General features: G+C 41.9%; 1 protein-coding gene across 2 annotated transcripts in view; it reads left to right on the top strand.

The window, feature by feature from the left end:
- The first annotated feature begins 3,101 nt into the window (after window positions 1–3,101).
- The window catches only part of LTK (leukocyte receptor tyrosine kinase), a 94,625-nt gene continuing 78,778 nt past the window's right edge, over window positions 3,102–18,948 (top strand). For both annotated transcript variants that reach the window (XM_033145642.1, XM_033145641.1), the window contains exon 1: window positions 3,102–3,260. In XM_033145642.1, coding sequence (XP_033001533.1) covers window positions 3,182–3,260 — 79 coding nt within the window. In that variant the 5' untranslated portion in view covers window positions 3,102–3,181. The remainder of the gene's footprint in view (window positions 3,261–18,948) is intronic.

Below are 18,948 nucleotides of genomic sequence, written 5' to 3'. Positions count from 1 at the left end.
ATGCTGCAGTTTCAGATAGCCTTACATGTAGTACTGTAAACAATTACAGGTAAGCAGCCTTAAGCAAGCCTTACTTTTTGTGTTTTGCTGGTCCACAGCAGTTGTTTCACTAGAAACCATGATGGGAAGGAGGAAGGGTGAGAGATCAGATGAATAAGAGAACATTATTCCTTCCTTGCTAGACTTTTGCAAGGTTTCAGGGGATTTTCATGGGCTTTTCTGGGTTTCTTCATCATTTTGAGGTCAACATTCCATGGTTGGGAATGTATTAGAAATCTTCCCATAGGAATCAATAGAAATCATCAACTTGTTATGTGAACACTTGCCTTATCAAATGATTTCCTGATGCCTTACTCCAAATACCTTACTCTCTGAAGCACCAAAGTAGCTCAGAGATGCACCCCCTTGCACTTGGGCACCACCAGGCCAGTTGACCAGAACTGGGTATTGCAACTCATTGAGTCAGTTCCTGCCAAGCAAAACAAGTGGTCAGTGGGGTTTCCTCTGACCCTTTAAAATAACACGTAGTTCCTCAGTTTTAGCAATCTGTTTCTTGAGTAAACACAAAATTGGTTGGCTGGTTTCACCTTCCCCAGTCTGCAGTTCCTGCAGTATTAGTATTATTAGTTATGGAAAGGATTTCTTGTTGTGATTTTAAATATTTGTTGTAAGCCACTTTAAGGACTCCAATGCAACCAGTAGTACAATGTCTAGTCCAGCTCCCTACTTAAAGCAGGAAAGCCACTAAGACAGCATCCCTGGATAGTCATGCTCTGCTTTAAAACTTTTGAAAAGCAAAGGACAACTATATACAGGGCTCTGAACTGCTTGAAGGAGGGGAAATGAATGAATTCCTATGCCCCACAAATAACCCAGAGATGCATTTTAAATAAAAGGGCACATTCTACTCATGTAAAAACATGCTGATTCCCGGACCATCTGCGGGCCGGATTTAGAAGGCGATTGGGCCAGATCCAGCCCCCGGGCCTTAGTTTGCCTACCCCTGGTAAACCTGTCTGCCCCACTGCATTTGAGTCATGACCTGATGAAGGTTTAAGTAGGGGAGTGTGAATGATACTGCCTCTTGTCTCTGCCCACCTGTTTCTGCCACAGGGAGTGTCTGCTCCAGAATGTCTGCGCTGTATTTTTCATATATCTCAGTGGAGCAGCAGGGGAGTGACTGCAGCATCTCACAGTTGTGGTTTTAGAAAGCAGGCACCTCTAGATGCTGCAGCAGAAAGGTTCCAATCGTCGAGTGTCAGTGCCGACACACACATCCATAGTAAGTGGTTGTGTATGTGTCTTCTTCCATTAGTAATATAGATATGCAAGCTATCTGGAGTGCCTCAGCCTTTTCCCAGGCTTTTTCAGGAGGAGGTAGAAGTTTTAAAATGCCCAACCAAACCATAACATGGAAAGTTGCCCAAGGTCTCTATCAGCTTTTGTGCAATAGCGCTGGATAGGAAAATGGCTTGGCTATCTTGGAATATGGCCGAAACAAAATGAAAAAAAAAATCATTCCAGTAGCACCTTAGAGACCAACTAAGTTGTTAGCACGCGGGTGGCACTGTGGGTTAAACCACAGAGCCTAGGGCTTGCTGATCAGAAGGTCAGCGGTTCGAATCCCCACGACGGGGTGAGCTCTCGTTGCTCGGTCCCTGCTCCTGCCAACCTAGCAGTTTGAAAGCACATCAAAGTGCAAGTAGAAGGGAAGGTAAACTGTATTTCTGTGCGCTGCTCTGGTTCGCCAGAAGCGGCTTAGTCATGCTGGCCACATGACCCGGAAGCTGTACGCCGGCTCCCTCAGCCAGTAACGCGAGATGAGTGCCGCAACCCCAGAGTCGGACACGACTGGACCTAATGGTCAGGGGTTCCTTTACCTTTACCTTAAGTTTGTTCTTGGTATGAGCTTTTGTGTGCATGCACACTTCTTCAGATACATTGAAACAGAAGTCACCAGACCCTTTGCTTTTTCCTGTAAGACCAATTGCAGTCGTTAACATTCATCAACAGGTTTACCACACCTATCAGCCAATCACCCATTCCCGCCACCCTTCTGAGTAGTACCCCTCCCCACCCTCTCACTATATATAGGGTCTGGTGACTTCTGTTTCAGTGTATCTTAAGAAGTGTGCATGCACATGAAAGCTCATACCAATAACAAACTTAGTTGGTCTCTAAGATGCTACTGGAAGGATTTTTTATTTTATTTTGTTTCGACTATGGCAGGCCAACACAGTACCTACCTGTAACTTGGAATATGGCTTTTCAGGAACCAAGAAGACAAAAACTTCAATAAAGAATGGGAAAACAATATAATTTATTTAGGAGACCAATGTAAGCAGATGAAAATATTAGCAGGATTTGAATAACACTTGTAATGTAGCAAATAGCATGGACAATATGGAAAGAAATAAAATATGGACTATGAAGTAATATGCAGTTGAAAAGGTTGACAATAGGACCCATGGAGGGGGAAGGTGGGAAGTCTGGAGATTCAGAGAAATCTCTAAATATGGATGTGTATTTTGTTTTGTTATAATTCTACACCTGTAAAATCAAATAAAATTATTATTATTATTATTATTTAAAGGAATATGGCTTTTCCTGTGGGGAATGTGGTCAATCAAAATGTTTATCTGTATGCAATTACTACAATGGGAGCTGCTAAGAAAACATTGGGGTTTGGCTTTTACAGCCCGACTCTAATGTTTGGGGCTCCTTTGAGAGGAAGGAGTGGGATATAAATTTAATATATAAAAATAAATTAACAGAGATGCTGCTGTCAAGGACCAAGATAAAAAGAGCTTAGTTTATCCAGGCTTGCATCTCCCTTACAAACAAACCTGGAGCGTTTCTGCCTAGGCAGTTTCAGGGTGGGCTGGGGGTGCTCAGCTGACAAAATCAGCTCTTCCAGCTGAATGCTAATGTTTAAATAAATGGACACACAGAGGTGTTAATAATTCATGCTGTTCTGCTTCTTGAATTTGCTGAAGGAGGTGAATGCACAGGGGGCGACGAAACCATGAGGGCTTTAGGACCCATGAGAGTCTGCCCTAGCAGGAGGTGGAATTCTTCTATAAGCCAGCAAGAGTCCAAGCATTAACATCAGAGCTCTTGCAGAGCCTTAGAGAGAAGGACTGGCACACAGGGAAGAGGGTCAGTGCTGGCAGAGAGTCATATGGGACCCAGCAAAGCCATGGATTTCCTCCTGCAGCTGGTTCTCTGGCTTCAGCTAGTCCCCTGGACCACCACTCTAGGTAAGGCACTTGGTGTATTTCCATCCCTTCCTGGTGCAGAGTGTCTGCCTGGTGACTTGGACTTCTCTTCTTTTCTTCATCTTTTTGAAAGTTGATGGGTGTGTGGGATGGGGTGGGGGGGAGAGTTAAATGGTAAAAGGAAATATATAGGAAACTCACCAAGTGGCTGTCACATTAGACTGTTTTATCCAGCGCTGATCATTGCCAAATAGATATGAATCCTATACATTTTGTAAATAAAAAAAGGCAGTGGGGTAATGCTGAGTTGAGGGTTATGAAAACTGGAAGGGGGTTTTCCTAGCACGTAGTGGTTGAAAAATACTCTATGGTATCTTATGCTGATGCTGAAAATGCTTGCCTCATGCTTTGGCTGAGGCTGTTTCAGAAGAGAATGAAAAGATTGCCTCGTGCAAATCCCATGTTTTTGCTCTGAGATGCTTTACAGGGTGAGGGATGCATAAAGGGGGGACTTTGGGGAGGTGTACTAGAGAGGAAAGTGTACTCTCTGTGTAGGTACTGTGGGTTGGCGGAGTGGGGGAGAGAAAACAGGTTTATTAGAGATCTTGGAAGGAAGGGGTGTGACAGCCTCCTAAGGATTTCCATGCAAGCTGAGTTTGGAATAGAGGCTCAGTTTAGGTTTGTTTATCACTGTCTGCTTTAATCTGGATCCCAGGGAGCAAAATTAAATAAGGGTGACTTGGGAACTCCAGAGGAAGGGCAGGAGAGTTGGAAGAATGGAAATAAAATTAAAATTGTTATATGCCTGAAGGATAGTTGAAGTGGGGGTGCGGTGCGGTGAAATGCAATTTGTTATGTTATTTGATATATTTTTATTCCACTTTCTGACCAAACAGGCTCCCCAAACTGTGTGTGACATTTTTTTTTAAAGCCCATTTTAAAATCTACAGTAAAATGCAATTTAAGCAGGACAGCAATAGGGCACACTTACTTGAACGTGGCACGCAGTACATTGCATAGGAATCCCATGCCATGACTGCATAACTAGCTGAGAACAGATTGCCAAAATACTTGGAGGCTTCAGCACTATTGTAGAAGATCACAGACCTCCTCAAATCCTTACTCAACTGTGAAGCTCATTGAGGGACTTTGGGCTAGTCACTGTCTCTTAGCCTAACCCACCTCCCATGGTTGTCGTGAGGGTAAACTGTGGAGGGAGGAAACCATGTACGCTACCTTGAGCTCCTTGTAGGAAAGGTGGGATATAAATCAAGTAAATAAATAACTTTGGCTACTTAAGAATAGCTGCTTCAGTGCCAAATAAGAAGAAAAAAGTAGCAACGGCACAAAGCCAAGAACGAAAGTAGTGCCATCTTCAAATTCAAGTACCGGTATTTATTCTTACCCTCCTTATTTCTCCGTTCCTGCTTAAGATGTTTGTTATTATGCACATTTGACGTTCTGACACTGTTCGCCACATCCGTCCGTCAGAAACAAAGGAAAAATAAACTATTTATTAGTTTGGCAGCCAGGAGTCCCTGACTTTTCTGTACAGTCCTGGCTGAGATCTGTTTGTTCTTCTGAGTCATACCCCGTTTCAAGCAAGCCCCTGTTCATTTCAACAGGGAGTTCCATTTAAAAATGTTTGTCCTGAGGTAGTAACTTAAAGAGATTTTGCATGTTGCTGGTTCTGAAGGGGTTTCTCTTGTGAGCGATACTACTTTATTCTTTAAACCATCACAGATGCTTGCCCATAAAAGCAGGACACAGCAGCTTCCTAAGCAGTTTGTGGTTGCCTGGCATACGGTTAAAACCCACCAAACACCACGCGGGAGGGGCGCTGAATTTTAAATTTCTGCAGTTTCCCCAAACAGCCTGTTGGCTTTTTAATCTCTAAACTTATTGGTGGTCCAAACAGGGAAACCAGAAAGAAGTATGCATGACTATTAAATGTTATCTTCTGGTTGACTAAGAGTGCCAGATTAGACACATAAAAACATACTGCTTGGTGGAGAATTTAACCTTCTGAGAACCACAGATTTTATTGTTTGAATTTTTAAAAGCAGGTTTCTAGCCCATATGGTGTAGAAGCTAGGCTTGGAACTCAGGGGCCAATGAATGTGTTCTGAAACGGTCAAAGAGAATTGGGGAATTGGTAGAATACCAGTGGTCAGGGAACAGTTCTCTAGTGTTTGGCTCACCTCCCTGTTACCAGAAATAGCAAAATATGAACAAGTTTAAAATATATGCATAATTAATAAATATTTTCAAGTTGCTTTGTTTCAACCCTCCAGTGTTGTGAAGATGGACATAAGAACTAATTTGTAACTTATTCTTGAAGTTAACGATCTCAAAGAAAAATATAATCAACTTCCTCAGCAGTTGCATTGTTTGTGAAATAACTGGCTGTGAGCTGCATTTTAGTGTTCCTGCACAAGCATTTGTATCATGAAAAATGCATCCTCCCACCTACTCAGAGATTCAACTTCCAGAAACCCTGCAGAGAGAGATGAAACATGCTAGTGAGTCACAAAAATAACCTAAAAAGCAAAAAAGAACAAAGCATTCTGTAGCACCTTAAAAAAGCAAAGGCAATCGTGTTGGTCCTCTCTCTCTCTCTCTCTCTCTCTCTCTCTCTCTCTCTCTCTCTCTGTGTGTGTGTGTGTGTGTATTCATTCATTCTAAAATCCACAGTTAGGCAATGCCTTTATTAGGACCAACCAGAATGTTACAAAACAATGAGTAAGCTTTTGAGTTCTCCAGAGCTCTTCCTCAAGTTGCAGGCTACAATAAGCAGGTTATTCTGGAAAACTCAAAAATTTGCTTACTCCTGTTGACATTTTGTTTGGTCCTAATAAAGGTATTGACAAAACTTGGGTTTTCATAGAATTGTAGAGTTGGAAAGTACCAATAAGCAACATGCTAACAATTATTCCCCAAATAACTCCCCCTGCCCAGAAAATAACAAAATGGGATAGTGTTTCTCCAGGGGTTTGGGGGTCAGAAAATGGGCATTGCCCCAATAAATATGGCCCTGTTGGAGCACTGTATGTGGTTTGCAGAATTTACTTAGGTTGCAGAATTTGATGGAAGTTCAGCATAGCAAATTTGGGTTCTCTGCCTTTTTGTGGAACATATGTGAGGCAAACCCTGAGCTCCTGGTTCCTCATATTAGGCATGATGGATGAGTGAACTATTTTAGTGATGCTGAAATCATACTGAATTTAGTGACTGTTTTGTCTTTGTTGTTGCTACAGCCCTGTACTGAGTGTGTGGTGGGATTTAGGGCCATTTGTGAGGTAAACTCTTCCCATCAAAAACACAAAATGAAACGGGAATAAACTTGAAGGGAACACAGGGTGTGTGTGGGGGGGGAGCTAGGAAGAACAATCCACAAATCACATGCTACAACTTCTATGAGAAAACTATGTGTAGCATTTCTAAAGCAGAAAGTACTAGGCTACAAAATACTAGAAAGGGGAAGGGCAAAAATAAAGCAGTGTTGCTGTCGGTAGATGAAACCTCACTGTTTTTCATTGGCAGCGTTCTGTCCTTTGAAATCAGCAAAACAAACCCTAGAATCATAAATTCCAATGATGATTTGCTACTGGGTCATTGTGTCCTCTTTGTAGGAGGAGTGAACTGTTTCTGATCCTCTGCACAGTGATAATGTTCATATTAGGAGAACCCACAGAAACCCATTTGTAATTGACAGCAGTTTAGTAATTGAGCACAAGAGGATGGATTGTTACAGTTCAAGCACTGTCTTAGCAGACTATGTTTGCAACAAGAGCCATTCTGTTCAGTCTCTTGCTTTCAGACTTTCTTACTATGCGCAGTAAAAGCTACGGGACTCAAAAGGAATGAAAAATACTAAGAAGCAAAATATTAAGTGATTCCTTCCTGATGATTGCTGAATATATGAGATTGCTATGTGGTTTGCAAAAGTCTGAGCATTTCTATATGCATGTACAGTTACCAGAAGCTGCTGTGTTGTTGTTTTTGTGTGTGTGTATGTGGGAGACACACATGGTTGATCCACAAGGCTTGTCCTCTATGGAGAAGAACCTGTGAGCAAAGCTTAAGTGAGAATGCAGAAAATACATTTAAAATGCATGTGAAAACTAAACATCAGAATCCAAGTTCCAATTCCTGGTGAATTTTTTCAAGTCTGCGTTGGGACGATGAGGTAGAATTTCTAGAGTTGGTCTTCAACATCCTGCATAATTCCTTGCCCAAATCTGACAGGCAGATTATAGAAAATATGAAAATATGTGTACAGTTAGTTACATACCTTATTCAGGTTGCAGAATTTAGCTTTCAATGCATCTGATTTTGGGTTACCTTGGCACAGAGATTTATTTGTGTGCATGAACATGAAAAATATTCAAAACCCTAGATATAAGTGTAGCTATTTTATATATCTTACTGGAACCAGTGTTGTAACCACTGTTGAAACCAAACATTTCCCCAAAATGAGAACTTTTGTTTTATAACCCAGCATTGGAGCTTTTCTTTTAAGTAGTCAGAAAAGTAATGATGAAAACACACATAACCATTTCATTATTGGACATTTAAAGAACCAAAAACTTGTGGTGGGGATGAGGCATGATTCATAGAAGATAGGATAGATTCTGCCTATATATGAGGAATTTCAATCTCAATGGGTCAGACGACCCATATTTGCATAGATAGACAAAGTAATGTGAACCAAATGGTCACAGAGACCCAATATCATGGTGGGTGTCAGCTGTATCTGTGAATGCTTGTTCTTGCATGACATTTGTCCACATGAGCTTGTGTTCTAGGGTGTCTGTATGCAGATGGCAATGCATTGTATGAATGAGATGCCAAATATCTAGGAAAAGGGAATGAGTGGAGTAAGAGGAAGAGGACAGATTCTGATCTGATGGAAATCTATATGGGTTGGCATCCGTCTGTCTCAAGAGACAATGGAGGACTGTGACTTTGTGGGTGAATCAAATTGTTGGAAGGTTACAATACCTGCTGTGGCTGTAGAGACCGATATGGGAGATACCTGTTTTGTTGCAGTTGGGGCAGATGAAGGCATCAGTTGTGCTGCTGCAGATGCACGACTATGCTTCTTTTCCCTGCGCTCCTTCCAGTTGTCAGTCCTCTTTGGTCACTGCTATGGGTGCCCAATCTAACTGCCTGTCTCCAAGCACTGCGTCATCTGCAGGGTTGATGTTGCCAGCCTTCATGTCATTTTTGCAGACAACTTTGTAACACAGAGTTGGTCTGCCAGTGGACTTGGTGCCTGAAGCCAGCATGTCCTTGGGGATACTGCCATATTCAATTCTGTGGACATGACCAAGCTGGCATAGATGTTGCTGAGACAGGAATGTGAATATGCTGGGAATGTGGGCTTGGGAGAGCACATCATTGTTTGAGACTCTGTACTGCCATGTGATGCCCAAAATCTTCCTGGTGTGGAAGGTGTTGAGGTGTCACACCAGGCAGTTGTAAGTTGCCCACGGCTCACTTCCAGAAAGCAACATGCTCAACATGCAAGCCTGGCTGGTAGACCTTCATCTTGGTACTGGACATTAGCATCGTGGGGGACATGTTGTATCCTTCTGGGTAGTTTGTCCACCATTGGTGCCCACCCTGCACTCAGTTCTCACCTGTGGCTCCTAAAGCTGTCAGCAGTGCAACAGCGGTGAAACCCTGGATAACTGCTTCGACTGGTTGGTTAAACCAGGTGAGGGTAGCTGATGGGTCTTAAACTCTCAGTAAGTTAGGGGCTTATCTATTCCCTGCATGTGAAGACAGGCTCCCATGGTTTGAGTGGACAAGACCAATAGTGGGTCCAATGGTAATCAACCTGGGAAGGTAGCCCATCTAGGAGAAGGTAAACCCTGATCACAAACCTCTAAATTAGTTTGGAGATGGTATTTAAGGCCAGTCACATTGAATCAAATAAACAAGGAATATCCAGTGTTATGTTGGAGAGGATGCCAGGAAACCAGAAAATATGTTCGCATGTGGTGAGGGTGTAAATATGTACAATTTTTCTGGCAAAGGGTGTTTTAGGAGATAACAGAAATCAATAGGTTAAAACTGACCAAAAGTCCAGAGGTAGCATTATTATCAATTTATGATGGGGTGGAAGGTTTGCAGGCTATGAAGGACATGCTCACAAATTTATTGACAGCTGCATGAATTGTGATAGCTAGGAAGTAGAAAGGGCAAGCAGAATATAAAATGGAAGAATGGTATAAAGAGTTGTGGGATATGTAGTGTTGTAGTGTTAAAACGGAAAGGGGTCAAACCATTGCAAGAGGTGTTGAAATTTTGGGAGGTTGGATAGTTACAATGGAATGGTCTCGGTGGTGGGGTGCACATTTTTATTCTTATTTATTTATGATTATTACTTTGTCAAAATAAAAAATAGAAAAGGGGGAGGAACCTCTGCTACCTTGCAGCTATACTTGTTTGTGAGAAAGGCTTCAGGAAATCTATGTATGCAACCTTTTTATCGGTCACATTTCAAGGCCCTTGGGTGTCTTCATGGCAAGATCCATCTGTGAAATGCTTTTAACTTAAACAGAAAAAAAGAATCCAAATTATTCACATTTCCATACAGTGTATTTATTTGATTGGACCATGTGCGTAGCTGGAGCTTTTGTGTTTCCACCCATCTCTTCAGTCAGATCTTCGTCTTCTCCTATGGAGTTGAAATGGCAATAATGTTCAACTGTGCTTATACCCTTCCATTAGTGTTTGCATCTACGAAGTTCACTGTAGATTATAGCACAGAATTTCCTATCGGTTAACATGACATAAATTTGGTTCAGAGGAATGAAGAGGTCTTGGTGACAAGTGTGACCAAACCTGTGAGGAACAGCCAAGTGCCTGAGAGCCTTATTGAAAGCTGGGTGATCAGTGTGTTTGTGTGTTTAATAGGTAACAAGTTGGATAGCAAAGTCCCAGGGAACTTAACCAGTCATTGTTAAGAAGTAACTCTGATATAAAAGTACAAGTGGCACTTTTGCAATATGGTAGCAATTTCCCATATGACCTGTGCAGGTAGAGTGTACTGAGCAGAGAGGGAATGCTAGTGCAATACCTTGCTAATGGGTTCTGTTGCAGTCGTTCTGATGCGTCGAGTTTTCAGGAGCATTAAAAACAACAAGCCAGACTTCCAAGCTTTTGCACAGTCTCAATCACTACCACCATGCAATGCACCTGCTATGCCCAGAGAAGCTTGCTTGATTCCACCCCTTGCTCTGCAATGGCAGTGGCTTTAGTGATTAATCTGATAGTGATAAGGATAGGCTTAATAGTTCTCCGCACTCCTTGCCTCCTGCTCCTTTATCCATCAGAGAGGTCGCTGACAAGGCCAGTGCCAAGGCTGCTCTTCCAAGCGTGATTCTTCTGATCAGCAATAGTTGTATGCATCAGAAGCCGCAAGCAAAGGAGGCCAACAAATGCTGGCAACAAGGGGAGAGAGGCAGTGTGATTTGGGAGGATGTAATGAGAGACCACCTCTTCTTATGTGAACAATCCTTGATAAAAGGTCTGTTAACAACACTATCTATATTGAATGGAGAAAAATGGCAGCATCTTTAGGGAAGAAGGATCTGGGACACACAAAGGCACACCACTGTTGTGTGCCTAGCACCCAGTGAGTGGCAGGTACTGCCAGCTCAATGATGTCATCACAATACCAGGATAGATTCCCTACCTACACTGTCATCACTAGAGTCCCAACAGCACAAGGGGAGCTAGCCATGATTTCAGCCCTGCTCAAGAGGTATAAGTCAGAGATAGGATTGCACACTTTATATAGGCGATTCTTGTTTGCTTGGCAGGGGGTTGGACTGGATGGCCCTTGTGGTCTCTTCCAACTCTATGATTCTATGATTCTAATAAACACTGGTATAAACTGATTTAACGTACCAGTATTTCTTTGGCTGAAAAAAGAGAGAGGGACTGGAACCTGCTGATATCATCGGCATTTCTTCAGATTTTACACCAAATTTATTATTATTATTTGCAAGATAATGGGTTTTGAACATCATCTAACTATGGAGTATAAATCAGCATGAAACACACATGTGCAGAATGTTCTAGATTGTGACACCAAAAGCCAAAAGTAAAACAATGCAAACTCCCCAAACCCAAAAGACTAGCCACAGGAGGAAGATGAGGAACATTTTTTCTGACTTTTCCATAACGTTAGATACCTATTGATTCAAGAAGAGTTCCAAAGACAAGAGCTATACCTTTGTAAGAGTATTTATAAAACATCAGCTAAAAAGAAATATATATTTGGCGGTATAAAATGAAATCATTAAAATGTGATAAAGCCATAAAATGCAGAACAAATGCTCACCAAACACTGAATCAAATTAATTCTCTAAAAATGTTTGGCGAAAGAAGACAAAAATTCAGTTGCTGCCCTGTTTCATTTCAATAGCAGCAGTGTTCCAAAACACTAGTGCTACTACGCTAAAAGGGACGTGGGTGGCGCTGTGGTCTAAACCACTGAGCCTAGGGCTTGCTGATTGGAAGGTTGGCAGTTTGAATCCCTGTGACGGGGTGAGCTCCTGTTGCTCGGTCCCTGCTCCTGCCAACCTAGAAGTTCGAAAGCATGTCAAAGTGCAAGTAGATAAATAGGTACCACTCCGGCGGGAAGGTAAATGGCATTTCCGTGTGCTGCTCTGGTTCACCAGAAGCGGCTTAGTCATGCTGGCCACATGACCCAGAAGCTGTACGCCGGCTCCCTCGGCCAGTAAAGCGAGATGAGCGCCGCAACCCCAGAGTCGTCTGCGACTGGACCTAATGGTCAGGGGTCCCTTTACCTTTACTACGCTAAAAACCTTAGTTCATTTAGAAACTAAACAAATATAATTTTAGGCTTCTCCAGAGAAGTGTAGTGATATGGCTGCTGCATAAGGAGCAAAGTAACCTGGTCCTAAGGCCATTTAGGGCTTTATACCATGTTATCTTGAACTGGCAGCCAATGCAGAGCTTTCAGCAGCAGCGTAATATGCGGATGTGGAGCTGCTCCAGCCAAAAGCTGGGCTGCAGCATTCAGCACTGCCTGCAAATTCCAATTTCCCATGTGGCACATATTGCAATGAGCCAGTCTTATATCTACCCTGCTTGTTTGTATTTGCAACTTGTTTTTGAGCATAGCGATTCCTTTTTGAGAATACCCCCTTTGTCCTTTAAGTATGTGAAAAGGCATGCTTGTGACCTGTTAATGTTGTGTTTACATTTTAATATTACATTAATGGAATGCACTCCAGAAAACATGCAAGCAATCTAACTGAAACATTTATGCATGTTTGCCATGAAACTCATCTCTCTTGACTCATTTGCTTAGGGTGTTCATATACCACTTTTCATCAGCAGGTGGCCTCAAAGTAGTTTCCAGAACAATAAATAAAACATGATCATTAAAAAAAAATCAAAGCATCAACAGCAAAACTTGAAATGATACAATTACAAAGCAGACTCAAGGCTCAGAAAAGTCTTAAGCAAAGGCTAGAGAAACAACAGAACATTATGGCCATTTGTGTCCCCAAGGTTCCACCGCTGGAGCACCACCACCAAGAAGGCCCTGCCCCAGATGCCTACAGAGCAAGCTCCGGCAAAACTGGATACTGAGCAGAGAATTTCATGGTTTACAGTGCACAGTGACACATCTTGGGAAGTAACAGAATTACCTCTAGTGCTGCATTATTTGCTGAATGCAGCAAATCGCTTTCAGTGTATAAGTGACCTATCAGCGCCACTTTGCTATACAGCAATCCATTCAACTTTTACAAACATCCAGCACATTTTGTTTGATTCAGATAATTTTGCCTGCCAAATTTTGAAACAGAGAGCTTTCTCCCTCAGTACCCTCAAAATGTGTTTACATCCGTTGGCATTGGCAAAGGCCAGTAGTGAGCATCCACAGATCAAGAAAATAATCCCACTGAACCTCCTCCAAGACTGTGGCTAATGATTTGGTGCTGTGGCACTGCTAGAGGAACATCTGTATCTTGCCCTTATTTCCCTCATCTATCTGTGGAATGTGTGGATTATCTGGAATACAGAAAGTTGCAGTAGGATCTATAAAACACAACACTACACATGACCAAATAGCTCCCACATGTTTTAACAGCCATACTGCAGTATAATTCCGCATGTCTGATGTCTCCCTTCTTCACTGCTATATTCTTGTGCCAAGTGTCAAAAGAGGTGATGATAAAAAATAAACAAAAAGTGCCCTTCTTTATTTGGCTTCGTTCAGCTGCTTGGAACAAAAGAACACCAGATTCTTAATGATTTTCTAGGTTTACGCAGGGTCTCCCTTTAATAAAGAAACAAAAGCATTTTACAGTAGGCTTATCCTTTCAGTCTGGAAATGACCAAGGCAGAGCACTATTCTAGCATGGGACGCTAGACAGCAAGAAAAGGGAGAGGTTAAAATCCTCTCCCTGGCAGTTCGTTAAATTCCCAGCTGCAAACCTGCACATTCCAGCTTTTTAGATGCCTTTCAGTGCTTCGTTAAATTATTTTTCTGAGCTGGTAGGCACAGCTGTAAAATTTTCCTTGGGAGTCTTGGACAGTAGATATTGTTGCATGCCACCCCAATCTCCGCCAAGCGGCTGCCCGAGATTCCAGGGGGTTCCAGGAAGTTCACCCAGGGTTGTGTTTCCACTGGGAAATAAAGGCACAGCAGAGACTAGTGTCTTTAAGAAATATGGTTTATTGTACACAATATTGTACACATATTTTAATAGCGGGGCCTTAAAAATAGCGGGGGAGAGAAGGCAAGCAAAATGCGAGGGAGATAGTGAAAGATACAGGAAATTGAATGCAGATTTCCAAAGAATAGCAAGGAGAGACAAGAGGGCCTTTCTAAACGAGCAATGCAAAGAAATAGAGGAAAATAACAGAATGGGAAAAACCAGAGATCTGTTCAAGAAAATTGGAGATATGAAAGGAACATTTCGTACAAAGATTACCACAATTAAGGACAAAAGGGGAAAGGACCTAACAGAAGCAGAAGACATCAAGAAGAGGTGGCAAGAATACACAGAGGAACTATACCAGAAAGATATAGAGGTCTCATACACCCCAGGTAGTGTGGTTGCTGACCTTGAGCCAGACATCCTGGAGAGTGAAGTCAAATGGGCCTTAGAAAGCCTTGCTAACAACAAGGCCAGTGGAAGTGATGATATTCCAGCTGAACTATTTAAAATCCTAAAAGATGATGCTGTTAAGGTGCTACACTCAATATGCCAACAAGTTTGGAAAACTCAGCAGTGGCCAGAGGATTGGAGAAGATCAGTTTACATCCCAATCCCAAAGAAGGGCAGTGCCAAAGAATGCTCCAACTACCGCACAATTGCACTCATTTCACACGCTAGCAAGGTTATGCTTAAAATTCTACAAGGCAGGCTTAAGCAGTACGTGGACCGAGAACTCCCAGAAGTGCAAGCTGGATTTCGAAGGGGCAGAGGAACCAGAGACCAAATTGCAAACATGCGCTGGATTATGGAGAAAGCTAGAGAGTTCCAGAAAAACATCTACTTCTGCTTCATTGACTACGCAAAAGCATTTGACTGTGTCGACCACTGCAAACTATGGAAAGTTCTTAAAGAAATGGGAGTGCCGGATCACCTCATTTGTCTCCTGAGAAATCTCTATATGGGACAAGAAGCTACAGTTAGAACTGGATATGGAACAACTGATTGGTTCAAAATTGGGAAAGGAGTACGACAAGGCTGTATATTGTCTCCCTGCTTATTTAACTTATATGCAGAATTCATCATGCGAAAGGCTGGGCTGGATGAATCCCAAACCGGAATTAAGATTGCCGGAAAAAATATCAACAACCTCAGATATGCTGATGATACAACCTTGATGGCAGAAAGTGAGGAGGAATTGAAGAACCTTTTAATGAGGGTGAAAGAGGAAAGCGCAAAATATGGTCTGAAGCTCAACATCAAAAAAACTAAGATCATGGCCACTGGTCCCATCACCTCCTGGCAAATAGAAGGGGAAGAAATGGAGGCAGTGAGAGATTTCACTTTCTTGGGTTCCATGATCACTGCAGATGGTGACAGCAGTTACGAAATTAGAAGACGCCTGCTTCTTGGGAGAAAAGCAATGACAAACCTGGACAGCATCTTAAAAAGCAAAGACATCACCTTGCCAACAAAGGTCCGTATAGTTAAAGCTATGGTTTTCCCAGTAGTAATGTATGGAAGTGAGAGCTGGACCATCAAGAAGGCTGATCGCCGAAGAATTGATGCTTTTGAATTATGGTGCTGGAGGAGACTCTTGAGAGTCCCATGGACTGCAAGAAGATCAAACCTATCCATTCTCAAGGAAATCGGCCCTGAGTGCTCACTAGAAGGACAGATCCTGAAGTTGAGGCTCCAGTACTTTGGCCACCTCATGAGAAGAGAAGACTCCCTGGAAAAGACCCTGATGTTGGGAAAGATGGAGGGCACAAGGAGAAGGGGACGACAAAGGATGAGATGGTTGGACAGTATTCTCGAAGCTACTAACATGAGTTTGGCCAAACTGCGGGAGGCAGTGAAGGATAGGCGTGCCTGGCGTGCTCTGGTCCATGGGGTCACGAAGAGTCGGACACGACTGAACGACTGAACAACAACAACGAACAACACATATTTACACCTGGGTCTACTTTGGAGAGAGTTCAGAGCATTACATCTCAAGAGGGACAGTGCAGCATTGGAGCCCAAGGCATCCTGCACCCTTGCCTCTGTCCCAGCATGCCATGGTTCAGCCCTGCATGGCCTCTGTCTGGAGTTCTGGCTCCACCCTTCTCCTGTTGAAAAGGAAGTGATCCCAGATTCCTCAAAGGTGATGGTGGTCTGACCTGAAAAAACATTCCTGGGACCCAGAAGATTTGATCAACTCAGTGAAATTTACTTCGGATACAATTTAAACATACTGTACATAGATAATCTATAGACAAACATATATAAACAATTTAAATATATATAGAAACAAACCAACAAATAGAGAAAATAACTATCAATTCATTGCCCTTTCATGACACTTCAAATCAGGGTGATACGATTTCAGATGGCAGTTAAGGGTAAGCGAGGCACATTGATGCAGAGGGCACATTGATACACCAGCAATATTTCAATATTGAGAAATGTTATTTGTGTCGCGACATCACTAAAACGTTTCTATACATGTGTGAGTACAACAGTTGCGACCACGCCACCCGCCAGTTAGCCATTGGTGTTTGACGAGAGTAGTTGTGTTTTTAGCACGGCCAACACTGTTTTACATCATTTAGTTAAGATTTAAAAATACCAAAAGTAGGTTATTCCACTCAGTAATCAGGATTACACATGATTTTTAACTAGGTTTAGTCATTTTATTAATAATTGTAAGTTTTTTTGAAAATGTCCGTTGGGGCACTTTGAGACACCAAGACACATTGATACATATAAAAGTGCCCCACTAGTGTACAATAGTTCCCCAATATACATGAAATGAAATCTCTAAACTCATTAATTTTGAAAAACAAACTGTTGTTTACTACGTGGCCAAAGTCATTTCTAAATATAATATTACCGATTATCAAGTGTCATATCTCAAGAAAAAACCAGGGTCTTGTATGTTTGTCTTCCCCATTGTAGAAGATAAGGCAAGCGTTGATTTCAATGATGTTGTTTTGCTGCTGCCAAAACCAAATTTCCTGGAGGGCACATCTCAAACATCATCTCTTTATACTTTTTCTATTGACTTAAGTGGATATAATGTGCAATAGAAGCTAAACGTTAAGTAATTATCTTATTTTTTTATAAGCATTTTGTTTAAATTACTGTTTTTTGACTACCTACTGTGAGTTCTTATACTTTTTAAGTTTTTCCAAAGTTTTTTTTTAATGGATAGGTGTTTGAGGAAAGATTAATATAAGTTTTGATGTTTTGTTAAGGAAACCTGCCATAAAGTCTATGATATGTGTGAAACACTGTTAGTTTTGATACGTAATTTAGATTTTAAGTAACAAATTGTAAGGCTGATTATGATCTCTCACAACAAAAAAAAAATTTTCATTAAATTTTTGCAAATAATTACCATTCTCATACAATTTACGCTTTGTATCAAAGTGCCCCATGCAATGTATCAAAGTGCCCTGTAGGTGGGGCAGAATGATACAAAACCCATTTTTTACTGAAGTTATTATATTCCCATTATCTTCTAACTTTAATGGTTCTTTTGATTGCTATTATAATACTGATTAGTTATGCCATGCATCAAGCCAAAAACTGGAGCCGACTGCTGCTTCCCAGGTAAGCTACACCCTCTATTGTGTGGGCTGGGTAGTCCCTCCCCTTACCTGGCCAATCCCTTAGCAACGCCTCCCCCAGGCAGGATTGGACGGTTAACTGGGGTAGGCGGAGGCCCCAGGTATCCCTTCTGGGGGAGGGCGCAGCCAGCCAAACTTCCAGGTTTCGCCAAGGAATTCAGGGGGCTGAGCGCAACCACGCAAACGCCGCCCCCCCATTTGATGTGGGGAGCGGTCATTATATTCTCATTATCTTCTAACTTTAATGGTTCTTTTGATTGCTGTTATAATATTGATTAGTTATGCCATGCATCAAGCCAAAAACTTTATTGACTCATTTTTGATACATAAAATATGAGATTGAATTTTTCTGTATCAATCTGCCCCTACATCTGTTACACATCTTAATGGTTCCCCAGGTAAGAAATTCCCTGTGGGCAGAAAGCGAATAAAACATAAAGGATGAGAAGCTTTCCCTGATAACATTTCTGTGGAAATGTTGCTATTGGTGACCAGAATTAGATCTGTAACCTAAAGTAATTATTTCTTATGGGTTATGGTCAGCGCCAAGGGCAACCAATCTCAGCCAACAGCAGAGTGGAACAACCGGCCGTGAGTGGGATCTCTTTTTTGGCTGGTGTAGCTAGACTTGGAACTTCCTACACTGATTACTTCTGAAGATACAAGGACATTCTGAAGTAAAAATAGTTTCCAGAGTCCCTGTTGAGATTTCAAGTCTTTTCTTGCATGTACTAATCCACTAATTATAAACCTTTTAGAACATTTATGGTTGACAAAGTTAAAATCCAGGTGTTGGGTAAACAGACAAAAGTCAACCACAATCAAAAGGTATGGAGAAACTCCAAAAGTCTTACAAGAGATGTTAAAACGAGAATATTATTGCTTCGTCTCCCAAGGGCTTTTTCAGGCAATCTTTCTAAGCAAACAATATGTATTTGGCCATTCTTCTTGTGACAAGGCTTTGTAAGGCATGGTAAGGTGGCAGTCTCAGGCAGCTGATTTTGGGGTGTGTGTGTGTGTGTGTCAGGAATGGGCAGCACATTGGTGGTAGTAGTATTAGTAGTAGTAGTAGTTATTTATTAAATTTGTATACTACCCTTCATCCAAAGATCTCAGAGCAGTTCACAGCATAAAAATACAAGATAAACACACAATATACATAATAAAAGCAAGAACAATCCAAACCATCTCCCTTGTTCTCTTAGAATGGCAATTGCACTCACCAGAAAGGTGACGGAACTCACCTGATAGGGGCTGGAACTGGGTTCCTGTGAGTTCCTCCTGGGGGGAAAGCCCTACGTAGAATGTAAATCAGCCAAAGGCCTAGTTGAAGAGGAATGTTTTCACCTGTCACCTTAAAGATATATAATGAAGTTGCCAGGTGAGCCTCGCTGAGATGAGCAT

The sequence above is a fragment of the Lacerta agilis genome, chromosome 1 (genome assembly GCF_009819535.1).
Source record: "Lacerta agilis isolate rLacAgi1 chromosome 1, rLacAgi1.pri, whole genome shotgun sequence".
In the NCBI taxonomy this organism is placed as follows: Eukaryota; Metazoa; Chordata; class Lepidosauria; order Squamata; family Lacertidae; genus Lacerta; species Lacerta agilis.
Note: the sequence above shows the minus strand (reverse complement) of the source record. Positions and strands in the feature narration are given on the sequence as shown.